Source organism: Lepeophtheirus salmonis, chromosome 14, assembly GCF_016086655.4.
Source record: "Lepeophtheirus salmonis chromosome 14, UVic_Lsal_1.4, whole genome shotgun sequence".
Lineage (NCBI taxonomy): Eukaryota > Metazoa > Arthropoda > Copepoda > Siphonostomatoida > Caligidae > Lepeophtheirus > Lepeophtheirus salmonis.
Genome location: NC_052144.2, coordinates 11,743,632 through 11,763,761, shown reverse-complemented (window position 1 = coordinate 11,763,761; position 20,130 = coordinate 11,743,632). Strand labels below are relative to the sequence as shown.

Below are 20,130 nucleotides of genomic sequence, written 5' to 3'. Positions count from 1 at the left end.
CTCAAATAGTGTATTAAAAGATCTTTGTGAGGCGGGAGAGGCCACTTTTGATAATTGCAATGAAAAAAACTAACCTCTGCTATTGCAATACTATTTAAAATAATCTTAAGAAGGACACAGCTAAACAGGTAATAATCTTCAGCAATGAGAAGACCTTGTCAGTCAACCCTGTGAAGAACAGGCATAATGACATATATTTCAGCTTCGGAGACATTTATGAATTTATGATGGCACTTAGTACCACAAAACATCCTGCATGCGCGATGTCCTTTGGATTTGAGGGCTCTTACAGCAAGGCAGCCTCTCTGATACAGACCAAAAGATCCGACTATGTGACTGCCTTTGAGGAAAACTTTTTGCCATAGGTGCAGTCCAACTATCCAGATGAATATATAATTTTCCCAAAGGTATGGTGAGCCTGCACATACCTCAAAAAAGGTACAGGAATGTTTGCCCAAAAACATTCCATTTTGGCTGCAACCTAGATTTGTTATTTTAAAAGAACAATTGAAGAAAAATAATTTATCATGCATCCTAAAGGTAGAAGCCCATAGGACTAGGTCAGTCTTTAGTATGATTCTCACTTCCTTTTATTGGTTGAGCACTTGAAATATTTAGGGTAAAATTTTATTAAGTTTTTTTTTGCTTAATAAGGTATATGAATAATTACTGGCGGAATCGGTAATATTGAGCAAATTTAGATATTTCAAAAATGATGAATATTTTTTTTATTAAACACATTTTGTAGAAACTGTATTGAAGATACATTCATAATTAATTTATCTTTTGAGTTTTGTATGTTTTTTATCAATTGTTATTACTTTCAATTTTCATTTATACAGATAAAAAATACGACTACTATACAGAAAGTGAACTGCATTTAGCTATGCCTGAATGAAAATCCCACATCGCATTTATTTCTCTACATAATTGGTAACATGAGTTGTAAGATCACCTACAATGTTTCTCTCGCCATAAAAATGTCTAAATAAGGATGTTAATCCTGGATTTTTTAAGAAAAAGAAATCCAGTATATTCCATCGGCTCCACTTTATCAAAAAATATTTTAAAATGTAAATAATGACCCTTTTGTAAATATTTGTTGTGGTTTTTTGTTTGTTTATGTAAAGATTGTTTACTAAGTTTTTTTTAAAGATTAATTTAAGAATATTTGTTGAAATTTTATCGCAATGCAATATTTATAAATTATAATGTATATTTGTCTTTATGCTATGCAATTGTTCCAAATTTATTATGAGTGTATGTTCAGTGTACTACATCAACCAAATAACTTTTAAGTTAGAAGAAAGTTAATAGCAATGCAAGTAAATATTTAAATAAAACAAATCCCTGTCTCAAAAAGGAAGAGATGTTAGAGCAATACAATACCTATTATAATGTGTAATATGTTATCAATGGGAAGAACAACCCTATTATAATGTGCCATGGTAGAAGTTCTCACTTATCTATAGAAAAAATTATAATCTCTATATTTAATTATAGCAATCAATTATTTGATAAAAAATAAACGAATCCGAATATGGGAATTTTCATCATTTTATAAAAACTTACTGTATGATTTACTTTTGGCATGATTTTTTTTAATGCCCAAATAAATTAATACTGGGTTTGAAAAATTCAATTAAAAGAAAATGTTTGACTTTAGACATAAATTTGCTTAATTTTTCTAATTACTACTTCAAGTTTTATATGATTTGAGTAAAGGTGTATAACATAAATGACAACATATAAGCGGATTATAGACTTTCAGTTCAATTTTCTTAGCCATTTTCTTATGCAATATTTTACTTATGATAATAAATGTTTAAGGAATTCTATATTTTGGTTTAAATTCAGTATTTTACACCTAATTTTATCATTACAAAAATAGTAATATGTGTGAACTCAATATTAATTTAAAATAAGAGTAAAAACTAACTATTTTAATAAGCACAAAAAAAATGAATTGATTAAGATCAACAGTACAATATGACAGATAAATACCCAGTCCTTCATATATTAATATCTACATACACGGCTGTTATTGCAATCAAGAGATCCACTCCTCCTATGAGCTTGTTATACTTAGAAACTCTATCAGGTATTGTAGGGGTCTGGCACTTCTTTTCAACTCTTTTCAACAATATTACTTTCAAATATATAATATCTGTGAAACGATAGCTGGTTAAATAATCCGGCCTAATATTCTTACACAAAAGATTTTAGATAATATTCTTATTTTGTGAAGTATTATAGTAACTAAAATATGTTCCCTCATTTTTATTTTTTGGTACTTACGTCATATTATTTGACATTGAGTTGGTTTAAAATTGTTATATTAAATGTGTTAGAAAACATTGAAAAGAATAAAATTGATTCTGAGCAACATCAACAATTACAAATACATTTCCTAATCAGATTTAAACTTTAAACTTATCTTAAACTTTAAGAGATACTCACTTTTTCCTGGGGAGCATAATTTGGAAGTAAACAACAGTCTCCCCTCGATCTAGACTCTTGAGTAATGCAACCCCTTACTAAATATGTAATAAAAAATATATATTATTCTTCACGATAGATGACAGAAATTAATTAATAACTGTTGCATCTAGATAAGAGAAATCAGACTTATAAGTACAGGGGTCATAAGCAAATTATTTCTTGTTATTAATAAGGAAACTGTTTTGTTCATATACACATAACTTTATTTATTGATTTGAAAAAAGTATCTAAACTAAAACTAAAGGCAAATCACAGAGGCTGTATTTTATACTACATTATCTCCATTAGAGGCAATGACAAGCTCAATACGATGCCTAAAGCTGGTACATGATTTGACTATTTTGTCCTCATAGTTTTTGGCCTCGACCTTGGAAATTATCGACATCTTATGGTGATATGGTACAGGAGGAGGAGCCTAAGAAGCAGGAACAGCTTCGTACTGAACAGCCAGAGAGACGTTACTCAAAGGTTACAGATTCCTTTCAAGACCATTGACAATTGTTTTAAGAAAAGGAAAGGACGGACAAACAAATCAGAAGGGTCGAGGAAGGAAGAAAGAAAATAGTAAAGTTCCCAAACTGGTGATTTCAAAATATTTGACCAAAGAGAGGCAATCCACAAGGAAACATTTAGCAAGATTGACTTTATGGGCTACTCAATATCCCAGTCATCTACCAACAACTGCTTGAGGCACTCTTTGAATGCATTGCCATACAAACTTCGTCTGTGCAACAAACATTCAAAAACAATAAGAAGGCCCGGCTTCAATTGTGTCGTGAGCGGAACCAGTAGACTGCAAATGACTGGAAATGTATTCTCTTCAGTCATGAAAGTTCATTTGAGCCAAATCCTCAAATGAATCGGATTTGTCAAGAGATAAGGGAGATGTTGAATCCAATCAAACTGTGAAATTTCCTCTGAAAATTCAGGTTTGGGCCGTTATCAGCCATCAAGCAGTGTCAGATATTCACCTGATTCCACGAAACCAAACTGTGACGGCCTTTAACCACTTGACAGCCTCGGCCCTAGTCTCGAAAGAGTGCTCTTTCACCATTTCGGATATTGAATTTCAACTATTATCCTGTGGTGTTTTCTGAGCCCTTTTATACTGATGTATGATGCAATCATCAAAAATTATTGAATCAGAAAAATTCAATATTGCCTGAGGATTGTAAAGCCAAATTTAATTTTATTCCGACCAAAAATATTTTTTATTATCAACGGATATTTTTAATATTACATACCGTATATGATGTAATCATTAAAATTGTCAACTATTTTTCTTATATAATTATTAAGAAGACGTTCACTAACGGAGGGTCCACAAAAACCAACTAACGTTTGATTTTCTTTAATGTATCACTTATTACTTAATTGTTTTACAATAGATTAACGTTCCTGAGTTTTCACAGTATTAAAACAAGGTAATTTATTAGTTGTTAATATTACTAGTGTTTAGAAATGTTACATAGTATAGTCATTAACTTATAAGTTATTTTAACCTTATTTTTACATTGGAAAATAATATACATTCAAACCTGAAGCAGTCAGACAATAGAAACTGAAAAAGCAACAGCATAGTGAAACATTTCTGTGTAACAAACCAGGTTTTTCATTTTCTTAAAATTCAAAAATAATCTTGCAGTGACATGCAAAAACTTTTATTTCATAATGTTGCTTAGTTGCAATACTTTAGAAAATCGTCAATATTATCAAAGAATATCAAAAAACAATGACTTCTAAGAATTATCTTGTTAATATGGGCTAAGGGATAAATATTAATGCATTTCAGCATCGGAAATATCGAAGTTTACCTGTTTCACTATTGTTTCAATCATTTCAGTTCGAATAATCTTTGTATAATTATGTCTGGGAAGTTGTTTGTAAATTACTTATTACTTGTATAATAATAAAAAAGGTTTTTTGTAAAATAAAATTTCAACACTGGTAGCAACGCCTTTTTAAGCTATATTTGCGTAAATCAAGAAGCAACACGATAAGGATAAAAAAAAATACCTGTAATATTACTCAAAAACTAAATTTGAATGCCATTAAATTGACCGAAAATTTCTCCCACACTCTGTAGTTTTAAATTAATAAACTTATCGCATGGAATGGGTAAATTATTAGTCAACCAGGAACAAAGTATTATTTTCTAAGTTGAGGAAAATCTTTCTTTCTCGTTGATCTAAAAAAAAATATATATATAAGAATTTTGAAGAAACTGCACTTCCGTAGTAATATTATAATAGCCCACTTGTACTCAAACGCACATGGGAGACCTTGTTTTACACCTTCATACATAAAGATAATTGATTCAAGTTTTAAAAGGATAGTGACATTAAATAATGAGTACGGCCATTCCTGTTTATAATTGTTTTTCAACTTTGTAAATCAAGGAGACACATCAACTATATACTGGGTGCGATTTTGACATCTTTACACTAGATTATTATCCAACTCAGAAATTCTAGTGACTTTTTTTTAGAGAGGGTCAAAAAATAAAGTTAGGTACGTTGAAGATTTCAATGCACTCTCCAGAAATTTCATTTATTTATCATTTTTTCACATAACAAGAAAATGGGTTCTGAAAGTCACCCTCGAGGAAAGATCCAATCACTTCATGATGCAGGAAATAAAATCTGGGTACAGTTAAATTCCTGGATGATTATGTGGCCCTGCTACAAGACAGCTCTCTGGCTTACGCTGTCAATTCTGTTCAAATATAGTTCAACAATAATATACATTTCTTTACAAAAGAAATATGCACACCATATTCATCTGACACCAACACTTTAGAGCGTCATCTGGTCGTGTGATATAGGCATGTCCCCTTATAATCGAAAACATCATGGCTATAAAGGCCATTGTAAACGAGTACGACACCAATTTGTCTAAAGCATAAATTTAAAATACGTATCAAGCATTCAAGAGGCGCCTTGAGGCGATGGTTTATATATATTTTCAATTTTTTTACTATTGGCTAGAAAACAATATATTATTAAAGATTAAAAGTAGTAATTGTTCATATTTCAATATTGTATCCGGTATATAGGAGTCGTAGAATATTAAATGGATATTTTTATCTTTAAATAGTTTTTGAAAAATGTCCAATTTTTTAAACTGGACATTTTTTTAAAAATTACAAAAGACAAAATCACAAATATATAATAAATATTTTAGGAAATTATGACGTTTTTAAATAAACAAACATTTTTTTCAATAATTTTCAATTAATGTTTATTATAAAATAAAATGAAACAACACGAGATAGAAGCACCATACTATTTTTTCTTAAAAATATATTGACTTGGATTTATTTCAATCTTAAAATATCAAATTGTTTAATTTACCGTAGTATCATAACTGTACTGTTTGTTCAATTAACTAGGACTCAATATGAATGAAGTTAGTATGCCTTTTTAGACTTTTCTTGAAGTATTATTAAGGCCAATAGAGATTTACCAAATCACAAAGAAGTCACAAAAATATTATTGTTTAATATATTTGGTATTCTGTAATACACTATTCAATTAACCTCCACATAGCCCAGACATCAACCCATTGGTGACCTAAGTTTGGATTCATAATCTGCTGAATAATCTAAAGTAATATTGAAAACCTGAAATACCTTAACTCTCTGTCGACAAATGTTTGAAAAAATTAACTAGGACTCAATATGAATGAAGTTAGTATGCCTTTTGAGACTTTTTTTAAAGTATTATTGAGGCCAATAGAGATTTACCAAATCACAAAGAAGTCACAAAAATATTATTGTTTAATATATTTGGCATTCTGTTATACACTACCAAATTTTTTTGTAAAAAAATACTTTTTGTCATTGTCATAAATTTTTATTATTTTAAAACGATGTAAATCATTATGATAGAAATAGATATATGAAATATTTTTTTATTTTTTGTCTTTAGAAATCCAGATGTTATGGGCAGACGTAATTTCATATGTAATGTTTCTTTCTGGCATGTATAAGAAATTGGAAGTTAATTCCTTAAGCATGGTTATCATTCGATCCGATTGGCGCAAGCCATTCCTTTTAAACATAGATTAATTGGAAAGAAGTTTGTTTTTTAACTAGACAATAACCTCTAAGCTCTGCATCAAAACCTTCTCGGAAGAGAAAGAAGCCTCTCACATTTTATCTATCATACAATGATTACCTTGATCTCCTGATTTTAATTCAAAAGCGACTGTTACTTACTTTGCTTACTTACAGGACCTCAATCGAGAAATATTATTTCTATAAATTAGTCACTTCCTGGCTCAACTTTGACAGTGGAGTGTGAAAATATAAGCTTCATGACTACAGATTTATAAATTAATATTTATTTTCTATATATTTATAAAGATATCTTAAAAAAAAAATTGGATCTTGTTTTTAGTGAAAGAAAATGTTGAAAAAAAAGATTTATTTTGCTTGCAATAGCAATTAAAAATAATAAACAAAAATAATTAAAACAAAATGTAGTCGTTTATGTATACGTCATCAAAATTTTCACAAACTTAATAAACTAATAACATATTATCATTGTTACATAATGTTTCTGCTTAGAAAAGTACACTATTATAATTTAATAAAAGGGTATTATCAATAACAAATAAATATTATTTAAGCCTCTAAATAATAGGGATTTATAACGAGTAAGGTACATAAGTGGGATATGGTGCTGGGGCTGGAGCGAGACCTGGAGCTAAAGAAGCAGGAGCAGCTTCGTACTGAACATCAGCAACGAATCCACTGTCTCCTTCAACGGTGTATGTAACAGTCTTGATACGACCATCGGGAAGAGCCACCTTGTAGGATCCAGAAACAGCACCATTATCAGCTTGTTCATCAGCAGATATATCTACACCAGATTCAGCATCTAATACGGAGTAAGCGTAGGCATAGTTTGCTGGTGGAGCTGGAGGAGGAGTTGGTGGTGAAGGGGGTCCATAGGGGCTATATGCAGGTGCTGGTGGTGGGGGAGGAGGAGGTGGTGGTGGAGGGGTGGGTATGGGCCATAGACTGGAGCAGGTGCTGGTAGAGGAGGGGGTGCTGGAGCAGGTGCTGGAGGAGGGATTGGATTATAGTAGAATTGTGGTGCAGCATTGGCTAACGCAAAGCAGAGTGCAATGCAGGATAATAATGATTTTGTATGCATGTTTAGTTCTTCTGATTTAAAACTGCTTGATTATTTATTTGCTACCTCATGTTTTATAGGATCTTGTATGGAGGCGTAGATGATAAATGGGCTGGCATTTTTATTTAATTTTTCTTGACGAATGAGTGCTCTCGATATCATTAACTTTCATCCTACTTTGATATATTAAAGTGGTTTGGTACTATAGTTGTATGAGCAATTGTAAAAAAATTAATGATAAAAATGAAAACGATTTTCATTTTATGTTGATCGCGTATTAGAATAAGCTCATTTAATCTTATAAAATATAAAAAATTATACTTTAATTACTTAGAAAAATATATAGTGTGATAATTTTGTGATAACTTAAACTATATTTTCACAACTTAACCGACAATTGTTTTCAAAAAAAAAAAAAAACACAAATCTTTTTATTTAAACAATTGTTTTCAAAAAAAAGAAAAAAACACAATTTTGTAATGAAAATGCATTTACACAATTATAAATAAACAATATAGTCAAAAAAAATCACAAGATTATATTTAACAAATATAAGTTCATAACCTTAATCAAATAACATTTCCATCGAAAATCAAAAAAATACAAACATATAACAATAGTAGCAAACTTGCTATTTAAATAACAAGAAACATGTTTATTTATTGTCTTTCTAAAAAGTTTGAGTAGTTTCTGCAAGGACCGAAAATATCTTGATGCGTTTGATGAATGATATCTGAGGTTGAGTCCGAAACACCATTAATCGTCCTCAGGATCTGCAATTTGAACGCAATATTTCTTGTTATTACATAAATTAATACACCACAAATATCCTCTGCAACCACAGGTTCTCCTATAGTTATATTCTTGTGTAAGTAGCTCTTAACATTTAATAAAGCATTCATTATCGACTTAACTTGTAAGAAATTTTTCTTTATTTTTTGATAAAACACCGAATAGAATTATCGCTGCAATTTATACTAAAACATTATATTCTTCTAGGCCCTTCAGGTTTAAACTAATTAATGATCTCAGAATATGTAATTGTGGATCTACCAAAAAAGTTTATCTATTATTGAAACAAAGAGGAAAAGAAAGAACAACCAATTTTTTTGCTTATTCACACCGATCTTAAATAAGAATGTGCCAACACTAGATTTTAAGTTGCCAATTTTTATCAAATTCAAGTTTTAGTCTCAGAATATTGATCCTTAACAATAAAGAAAGAGCCTTAGAAAAAAGATAAGGACAAAGAGATCACCCTAATAAATAAAAATTTGATATTTTTCAAATATGACAATTTTTATCCAATTAAAGCTATATAAAAGTGATCAACTTTATTTTTGTAAAAATAGTAAAATAAGGAAAACAAAATTGATAAAGATATTCAGAAAGTATTTAATTACTAACTAATACAATTATTAAGAGATTTTTTGTTTGTTTTGGTTACAACTTCTAGGAAAGACTAAAACGGAACAGTTGTTGCAGTTGATGATGTGTATTCCATTAATTCCTTTAATATAATATTGTCGATTAGTTTTTTTCTCAAGATTCTAACCTATGGTAAATATCTGATGTAATTTTTCAAATTTGACGCCCTGCAAATCTCATCGACTTCCAATGATATACAATCTATGATTATCTTGTTTTATACTCCATACTATAACACTTGAGTTTTTTTTTAGTTATAAGGATAATGTTATTGGACTATTTCTCGGTCCACAGTAAAGAAATTCCAAAAGTTTTAATACAAATAACATTAAATTGGACTTCATTCCAAAAATACAATATATGCAGAAACATAAATTAAAATGTTTTGCCCAAATATTAAAAATAATACCCTAAATCATGGCCATTAATTTGAGTTTGTTAATTGTTTGTCAGTAATCGAACCTATACATAGAAATTGGTATTGGATCTGTAAGAGATCTCCGTCGTTCGAAGGAACAATAAGAAACTATTGGATTCATCGAAAAACAAAAAGAGATATACTACTGATATAAGCGTACTTAGAGGTTCCAAATACCAAAAAAAAAAGAAATGTCTGACACAAAGACATATCATTAAGTTTTCTGTGGAACAGCTTCAATTTTGACCTTACACTTTTTTTTGAAATATATTATGTTAAACAAAGCTTTGTAATATTTGAAACAATATATTTTTTTGGAAAATTATTCGCTTATATTCACTTTCAAAATATTCATTTTCTCCGTTAATCTCTAGAAGATAAAATGTTTATGAAAAGTAGTGTAAATATTTTTTGCATGTGGGCAGTAATTTTTTTATCTAAGGATACTAAAACTAGTCAAGATCGGTATTATCGCTGAAGTAGAGTAGCGTTAGCATAATAATTATTAAATATTCAACCTTTTGTTTAATTCTATCCATAAATAAGTGTAATACAGGCTAATTTTTACTCCCTACCTAATAGGGTTCGTTTACAAATCAATAAAGTATTAACAATATATACTTTTATGATAGAAGTAAGCGTTTTAGGTCCGATAAACTAAATGTTTTAGAATATTTTTTACAAATATTTAATCTCTGCAACACCATTTAACCAATCAAAGGAACATTTAAAAAAAATTGAGCAAAAAACAAAATTTGCTAATTTATTTACGTATAAGCTTTAAAATAAAAAAGTTGAGAAACTGACATTTTATGATTTGCACTTAATATCTCTGTTTAGAAAACTACAGAATTATAATTTGATAAATCAATATTAAGTAAAAGAACAATGTATTAATTAAACCTCTACAGAATGTGGGTTTAAAAAGAGAAAATTGAATTGCCATAGCTCATACTCAGAAGAAGTTAATCCCTTGAATTCAATGTTATACGTTTGCAACCAGATGATTCCCAAAGAAAAAAATATATTTTAATAAAATGGACTATTAAGAGCCTGTCCGTTCCACGGATACATGGGGGAGGGGGGTACACATTTGGACCCAAATTGTTCGTGGTCAAATAATTTAAAAATCTATATTAATAATGTTATTCATAATTTATGTTTGTTTATTTGAATCAAATGTCAAAGGACTTAGTTTATTCCAGAATAATAATTAAAAAAACAAAGATGATTTTTTTTTGGTACCCTCGTGGGATTGATATAAAGGACGGTTATGTTTGTCTAAATTACTACTAAACAGGTATTGTGTATTGTAATAATCTAATGGTTACGCTTGCTGAGAAAAAAACACAACAAATAGCAAAGATGCCAATAATCAGTAAAAGTTAATGTTGTGTCTTGACGAAGGTTGCCGAGGTACCAATTATTTAATAAACGGAGGGATCCATGACGAACGGGAGAAATGAGGAGAAGGAAAGGCGTGGAGGAATAAGACAAGGCTTGCTTATCGGAACATCTATATTTTTATTAATACAAAACCCTACTCTGGTTTATATGTATATAAAGTACATAACTATTTATCCTTATAAAAAGGTTAACACAGTACACCCCCCTCCCCCCTCCCCAAGCACCAAATCCATGCAGGTGCTTAACCAGGTTCCTCTCCATAAATAGAAGTCTATAGATCCACTCCACCCATAACCAGGTGCGGATAACCATTTGGACACAAAACGCTGGTGGTCAAATAATTTAAAAATTCAAATAAATAACTTTATTCATAACTTATGTTTGTCTATTTGAATGGAATGTAAAAGTACCCAATTTATTCCATCAGATTAACTAAAAAACCAAAATCACATATACATGTTTAGTAAAACATAGAAAATAATTATAACGAAATTAAAATTTTGGCGTATTTCTCATGAAAATAAAAGATTTTAAGTTTGTCAAAATGACTCCTGAACGGTTATTGTGTACGCCGATACTCCCACAGTTACGCCTGTTTTGAAGACAACTAGAAAAACTGCAAATATACCAATACCCATATGAATTCATAGAGGTATAGAATCCCAGAGACAAACAATGTATCACAAAACGTTTGGCTGAAAATGTCTAAAATTTGATTTTTTTTTTTCAAGGAGGGGATTGATTTTGTTGTAATAGAGTTTCATTTCTGGGTAAAAGAACCTTTAGTTTAGTATCCAGAATGAATTTAATATGCTTATTGTTTTGTTTAAAATTCTGAAGAGCGTAATTACGTCTTTAAAGTCATGTTTATGAGTAGGACCAGTGCTTTTATTTTCTAAGATAGTCGTCGTTATCCTTATATGTATGAATTCATGTTGCTGTGTAATATATTTTGTTGTTTGATATAATATTATCATGTACATCAATATAGGCCTGTAACCACAAGCATATCCTTCTATGGGCCAAAGCTAGAGATTATAGTTTTTCTCTATTAATCCTTTATTTTTTTCTATCACAAAATTGGATTTTTGAAATAAAAGACAAACTATTCGACATTTACAGTAAGGGAAATAAGAAGTATCTGATTCCATGTCGAGTTCTTATGTTTTCCAAAATATTTTCTATAGATCTGACGTCCAAAGACTGGCTAGACCACTCCATGATTTTAATGTGCTTCTTTAATTAAACATATTTGTTTTATTTTTGCCTTATTTTTCGGATAATTGTCGTGCTGAAATAACCATTATACTACCTTTTTTTCAGTGCCTAAGGCAAAGGGGTTGTCAACCAAGAATTCTGAGAAAATGGTAATCCTCCTTTCTGTCTTTTATGCGGTGAAGTCGTGATCAAAAAATAATGTAGTCTTTGGGTTATAATCAATTCACCCCAATTTGAAAAAAATAAATTTCTTACATATAGTGATTGACTTAAAAAAAATTCCACGATATAGATTGTTTTTTCCTTTTGAATTGGCAAACTACCAATAAAAAAAACCAATGTTAAGCATATTATTTTAAAGTAGATTATATGTATATATTATTTGGGAAACACTACCATTGCATAGGGGGGATATGGTCACCTCATCGGCTGCCCCTATTACGGCACTGCAACAAAATCCTTATCTTTTTATAATAATACTAGTTGTAGTCCAGAGGAAATAGGGGTCGCCTTAAAATCAAATTTTACTTTAATAATATAAAAGATCAATTCCCCGAATTCGACTGTGTGAAATGCGACTCTAGGTTTTTTCATGAGCACGCTCAGATTTAATTACTCAGTACTACTATTTACCTAGGATTCATCTCCTCAAGAATCAAAGATTAATAGAAGTTTGCGAAAATTAAATTAATAGTAGTAGTTCCTTGATTTTAACCCTTTCTCCCATAGATTTTGAAAAAGGTGGGGAAAAAAATGTATCTCTCTTCTTTTTATGTTTTAAGTATACTTGAAGAAAAAAAAAATGACTTTCAATCAATGAAAAAAAAATTACGAAATTACAAAGTTCAGGTCCATAATTGTTTCAAAAATACAATTATTTTATTTTAATATTCTATAATATTCATAATTCTATTGATTTATTTTGAAATTTCAATTCTTGAAACAATGTTTTTATTATTATTCTTGAGAGAAATGATTTACTTACCATTTCCCAGACTATATTATGTAAAAGTTATATAATCCAAAAGGAATGAAAAAATATTTAAACAGTTATACTCACGTATTTGTGGTGCTAAAATACATAAATATTTATCCCTAAGCACATATTAACACAATAATCCTTGTAGTTATTTTTGATACTAAAGACTATTTTCTGAAGTGTTGCTCCAACATTATGAGAATAAGGATGAAGGAAAATCCATAATTAAAAACTTGATCTTTTTTATCATAAAGGAGGCCAAGCTTTCGAAAATGTGCACTAAATATTGGAATACAAGATCACTAGTTGTTTTTTTGATAGTTTAGAAATACTCTTATAAAAAGAACATTCCAAAAAATAAGTCAAATCAAGCTAAATGTAAGAGTATAATCAATTTTGGCAAGTTGGTAAATAGGCAATCTGTGAGCTAATACTGCATAGTTCCATAATTGTCCTAGAGTTTTAACGCGTTTAACACGGCATTAGACTTAACAGATATTGGAACTGGTACTTGAAATTCCTCAAAGTCATAGAAAATCGTTCAACCAACAAAAAAGTTTTACTGATAAAAAAGTGAAAAATTCTTGTTATTTGATCTTACTTCCAACATAAACTATGTGGACACTCATGTACATGCATGTAAATTGCTATTAACAAATTTTTTGTCCTATATTTATAGAAGAAAAAGTATGGAAAATTACCGAAAATTTGATAAAAGAACCATAACATGTACAATAATTTGAGGATCGTTATAATACTACTACCTACCAATGAAATGATTGTATTTCATGTATAAAATATGTAATTCAATAATAAATATATTTGGAAGTAATATAACTTGTTCAAAATCGCCAAATGGGTCCTTTTCAAAATTCTTTGATATACGTAGTTATATTTTTTCTAAAAAGTGAAAAGCCAAAACAAAATATGACACAATGGAGCAAAGTTGATGTTCAACCGGTAATCTATATATAAAAATCCTTGATTAATTCCCTAAATACAAATTACACGGAAGTAATGCCTTAGCTTATATTTCTGTATTTATAATAAATCTATGTAACAACTCGTTTTCTATTTTTTTTAAAGGAATCGTATATAAATGAATGTTATATAAAATACCATTTTGTGTTTTCTAATATTTGTATATATATATATATATATTTATTATCTGATAACATCTAGTGATATATAAAACTTAATAAAGTTTAATTTTGTAAAAATTGCATTACTTTATTAATTTACGATAGGTTGATGCTCCTATTTTTAAGTCTCTAGATAAGAAAAACTTAAAATGTAATATCATATTCTAATCAAATTAATGTTAACTTAACTTAATATAAATAATTTCCCTACAAAAGGTTACCCTACCCTGTGTTGCTCTGGTTTGAGAAACAGAATTAATTTTTTTTTACTTATTTTTCAAAAAAAAGTAACAAATAGAATTTATTTAAAATGTATAAAAAAAACAGCCTACCAATCTGAGATCCAGAGACGCTGGAGCATCAATTTTTTTTTGAAGAAATACAAAATACTGGGCACCCCAAACAAAAAATATATTTGGAATAATCTTGTGGGAAAAATAATCCTCCATAAATGATAACTGTTTCAATTTTGAATACATATAGAAAAAAATAATTGTTTTTTTTTTTTTTTTGAGACGCAAGTCATTTTTTGATTTATTATTCAACCTCTTATATAGTCTCCTTGAGCTTCAAAAACTATTTTGGTGTTTTAGGTATGGCATAAGCCTTCCTTTGAATAACACCCCCAAAAATCAGCACAAACGTCTTAGCCTGACCAGGTTCAAAAGAGGCACCCATGCAAAGTTTTAGTCTCCGCGGTGCAACGGTGTGATCACCCATAATAAATACATACATACAGACACAATCTAACTGTTTTATATATGTGTATATAATGAAATTAGTCGTTAAATTGTTTTTTCTATCAATTTTTTTTGAACGTTTTTATATTATAATAAAATGCTATTACGAATACATGTAAAGTATGGAGTTTGCTAACAAAGTTTATTATTTAATAACAAAGCGTTTGAGAATAACAAATATATATATAAGTGAGCCCACAAAACAACAGGGAATTAAAAGGAGTAAGGTACATATGTTGGATATGGTGCAGGAGCAGGAGCTTGAACTGGAGCTACAAACACAGGAGCAGCTTCGTATTGAACATCAGCAACGAATCCACTGTCTCCGACTACGGTGTAGGTAACAGTCTTGATACGACCATCGGGAAGAGTCACCTTGTAGGATCCAGAAACGGTTCCATTATCAGCTTGTTCATCTACAGAGATATCTACACCAGATTCAGCGTCTAATACAGAGTAAGCATAGGCATAGTTTGCTGGTGGAGCTGGAGGAGGAGGTGGTGGTGAAGGGGGTCCATAGGGGCTATATGTAGGTGCTGGTGATGGGGAAGGAGGAGGTGGTGGTGGAGGGGTTGTGTATGGTCCATAGACTGGGGCAGGTGCTGGTAGAGGAGGGGGTGCTGGAGCAGGTGCTGGAGGGGGGATTGGATTATAGTAGAATTGCGGTGCAGCATTAGCTAACGCAAAACAGAGTGCAATGCAGGATAAAAATGATTTTGTATGCATGTTGAAGTCTTCTTTTTTAAAACTGCTTGATTATTCAATTGCTACCTCCTGTTTTATATGATTTGAATTCATATGTAGAAAATGGGCAAGCACAATTTTTAATATGTTATTATAGTTATTTCATGCGTTAGCGTTATTCTTCTTTTTTATTACTTTTAAACAATGAGTGCTCTCAATATTTTTCTTTAGTGATAATAATTTGCATTTTTTAATTTATGTTTTTTTTTAACAAAATATGAAATAAATGAAATGTATATTACGAAGTTTTCCTTCTTACGTTTAGTTTTAACTGACTATTTGTTTTTTATACTCAATTTGCAACTGCAATCTAGTAAATATACCAATTTAAATTTCAATCAAATTGTGTATTTGTTGTTTTTTTCTCACAATTTTTTCTTAACTAATATTTCTACATACATGCTATTTGTATAGATCTATACTTTAGAAACAGTATCCAAAGACTTTAAAAAATCATTGGTTGTAGAAATTATCTTGACTTTTGAAGAGTTAAATTACAAAAAGCTGCTGACAAGCAAACAAATAATTAATGTTCACTTTTATATAGGGTTATTTAATAATAGGTTAATTTTAAGGAATGTGGGAGTCACATTGAGATGACGCCAAACTCCTCAAAGTTCTTCTTTAATCAACTCGGGGAATCTTTTTGTATATACCTATCTGGCATTGCTGAATTCTTTTGTACCATAATCGACGTATATCCAAGGCTTCTCATTATTGATAAAGGATTCGTGATAGTTCATCGTCCGATCTTAATGTTTATATGCCAAACCTTATGGACAAGTTAGTCAGGCACCAGCCTTCCTAAAGGATCGTCAAAACCTCTGTCAGTTTCATGGTGATTCCTACGTTAATGACATCTAATATTTTGTTTTCTCTTGACATTCATTTCAGTTATATTAATATCGGAGTTATTCTATTTTTTGTTGTCGATGATGGAATAATAAAAGATAACATAATATTTAGTGTACTTAAAATAAAAAAAACAAAATTTTACTTCACAATTTGCATCCGCATAATGAATAAGACGTTTTTTATTCTTGTTTGTGTAGAAATTGCTTCCTTTTATAAGTTAAGTTCATTATTTTAATGACTTTAACTGCAGATTATCAATTTATAATTTTAAATGCAATTTTGATATATCCATAACAAATGCTTTTTTAGTTGAAATCAATAAAATCATAGTTAATTAAATTTTTTTTAAAGATAAAAATTAAATTATCAAAATTGTTTTATCTTTCATTTTATTAAGTTTATTCAAATAGCACTTATATCGTGTAAAAAAAATAAATAAAAAACAAAAGTCAACAAAAAATTACTAATTCAAAAAGTTAGTTTTAGTTTTTTTGTAAATGGACAAAGATAAACATAGGAATTTTTTGAGGACACATTTACTTTATAATCATTTTTGACCTATTTACTCCAAATCAATATTCAGTTTTAAATATTTTAAAAGAAAACATGCTTTTTTTTCAGACATCCTATAGACAATTGTGGTTGCAACTAAACATACCTTATGAAACTGTTTTCAAGAATAAAAAATATCAAATTATACTTCAATTGTAAGACGTCCAGACACATCATATTATATTATAATGATGGTACAGAAAAACAAATATTATTTTTTAATCTGCGTTTACTTTTTCTAAATTAAATAAATTCAAAAATGGCAGTGGATTAATGGCAACGGGAAACAGGAAAAGGGACAAAGAGTAAAAAATGGAAATTTTTTAATCTAATGTAATAAACATTAACAATAAATAAATATAAAGAAAATTGAAAAAATGAGCAAATTCGATAGCCATTACAATGGAAGAAGTGCTAATCACTTAATTCTCTTATAATTATAATAGTATAATTAGACATACTGGACAAAACTCATTTATATTAAATCGGTTTCAAATAATTTGACATTTTTCCTTAAATCAGAATTATTTATATAACAGTTTGTTTCTGTACTATAATGACGAACATAATTAATACTTTTTTATAAGATATAATTTTGTTTCAATGAGGATAAACGAAAAATAAATTAAAACCCAGTCGTGTTGTTTGTTATTCATCTATGAAAAAATATTTAATATCAGTGAAAGCTGAAGCCTTTTTTTATACTAGTCAATTTTAATGTATTTTCTATAAAACGGGATTATTTTGGAGTGTTTTAAGCAATAAGGACTCAGGATTTATCTCAAAAAAGTTTTGATTATGCTTGGAGGCTAAATATCTTTCTCTAATTTTATTTTGTAATAATATAAGTGTTTAAATAATAGAATGATTGCTCTGTCCTGCTTTTTCTAAAAGTTGTTCAGGCCCTGAGGCTTAGCCTTATCTTTGTTTTTTTCTTATTGCAAAGGGTAAAACACTGTTGTTTGAGACAATTAAATTATTTTAATTGATTTTTTAAAGGAACTTGTATATATATCAATGTTATATAAAATCACAATTTGGTTTTCCTAATATTTGTATATATATATATTATATTTTAACATTTACCACTATATTTAACTTAACGAGGTTTAATTTTTTATAAATTCTTTACTTTATTAATTACGATAGGTTGATTTTGTTTGTTTAAGTCTTTAGATGAAATATAGTTAAAGTTGAAAAAATTTTTAATCAAAATACAGTTAACATCACTTAAAATAGATCCTGCAAACGTTTATTTGATGTTGCTTGGATTTGCAAAAAAAAAAATACAATTTTTTTATAATTTTTCATAAAAAACTAACAAATAGAAATTATTGAAATTGTATAAAAAAACACAAACTACTAGGATTTTTTTCATACTTCCATCAGAGATCCGAAGACGATAGAACATCAACTTTTTCTGAGGAAATATAAAATACTGGCCATCCCAAACAAAAAATATATTTTGAATATTATGGTGGGAAAAATAATCCTCCATAAATGATAAATGTTTTGATTTTGAATACATTTAGAAAAACGTAATTATTTTATAATTGTTTTTTGTTTTTTTTGAGATGCAAGTGATTTTTTGATTTATTGTTGAACCTCCTATCTAGTTTACCATACTATTTTGGTACTTTAGGTATGGAATAAACTTTCTTTTAAATGACACCCCCGAAAAATAACGGGTTGGGCGCCCATACTAGATACACACACATATACACAATGTAACTGTTTTAGATATGTAATTATAATTAAGTAAGTAGTTAAATTTCCTTTTGTATAAATTTTTTTTAACGTTTTTATATTATAATAAAATTTTTGTACATGATGTTTATACGAATAAAAATAAAGTATAGAGAGTTTTAACAAAGTTTATTATTTAATAACAACGCATTTGAGAATAACAAATATATATTAGTCAACCCACGAAACAATAGGGATTTAAAAGGAGTAAGGTACATATGTTGGATATGGTGCAGGAGCTTGAACTGGAGCTATAGAAACAGGAGCAGCTTCGTATCGAACATCAGCAACAAATCCACTGTCTCCTTCAACGGTGTATGTAACAGTTTTGATGCGACCATCGGGAAGTGCAACCTTGTAGGATCCAGAAACGGCACCATTATCAGCTTGTTCATCAGCAGATATATCTACACCAGATTCAGCGTCTAATACAGAGTAAACATAGGCATAGTTTGCTGGTGGAGCTGGAGGAGGAGGTGGTGGTGAAGGGGGTCCATAGGGGCTATATGCAGGTGCTGGTGGTGGGGGAGGAGGAGGTGGTGGTGGAGGGGGTGGGTATGGGCCATAGACTGGGGCAGGTGCTGGTAGAGGAGGGGGTGCTGGAACAGGTGCTGGAGGGGGGATTGGATTATAGTAGAATTGTGGTGCAGCATTGGCTAACGCAAAGCAGAGTGCAATGCAGGAGAATAATGATTTTGTATGCATGTTAAGGACTTTTGATTTAAAACTGCTTCATTATTCAATTGCTACCTCATGTTTTATAGGATTTGAGTTTACGCGTATTCCTTTGCAGGCGCTACGAAATTAATCTTCTTTTTCTTTTTTAAGAGTGGGTGCTCCCAATATATATTGCCCTTTTAAAATATTTAACAGAATAAAAAAAATCTATAAATATAAAAAAATGATGATATTGAAATTTTTAAATAAGAGTCACATTTACAGAATACATTTCCCTTTATAATAGTTTGACTTGTTTCTTTTGAAATCACTCAATAAATATAAACATAAATTTATGATAAAAGGTATTATGCATGTTTATAGTCATTTGTGTAATAACAAAATACTACAGAATTAAGGAATATAATTCTTCACTCTATCACATTTAAAAAAATACATAGGTCATGTTACTCAAAAAGATACGTGTTCATGATTTCAAATTAAATAAAAATGTATGTACTAAATATTTATTTTTGAAATATATTTTGTTGGAATACTGTGAGGGATACTTTTTATATACTTTAGCAATATCAATGGGAGG

The 20,130-nt window shown here is 29.4% G+C and overlaps 3 protein-coding genes across 3 annotated transcripts; all 3 read right to left on the bottom strand.

The window, feature by feature from the left end:
* Positions 1-7,143: 7,143 nt before the first annotated feature.
* LOC121129454 (cuticle protein 19.8-like) lies at positions 7,144-7,587 on the bottom strand (the record flags this gene model as incomplete). Its single annotated transcript, XM_040725180.2, has 1 exon — positions 7,144-7,587. A coding segment is annotated over one exon (435 nt), but the record flags the coding sequence as incomplete, so codon positions are not given.
* A 7,595-nt stretch (positions 7,588-15,182) lies between these two features.
* LOC121129455 (uncharacterized) lies at positions 15,183-15,701 on the bottom strand. The gene has a single exon (XM_040725181.2). It carries the CDS (start codon positions 15,699-15,701, stop codon positions 15,189-15,191), a length of 513 nt encoding a protein of 170 aa, XP_040581115.1. The 3' UTR covers positions 15,183-15,188.
* Positions 15,702-18,897: 3,196 nt separating this feature from the next.
* LOC121129456 (uncharacterized) lies at positions 18,898-19,577 on the bottom strand. Its single transcript, XM_040725182.2, has one exon. The coding sequence runs from the start codon at positions 19,575-19,577 to the stop codon at positions 19,071-19,073; it is 507 nt and encodes a 168-aa protein (XP_040581116.1). The 3' UTR covers positions 18,898-19,070.
* Positions 19,578-20,130: the final 553 nt, after the last annotated feature.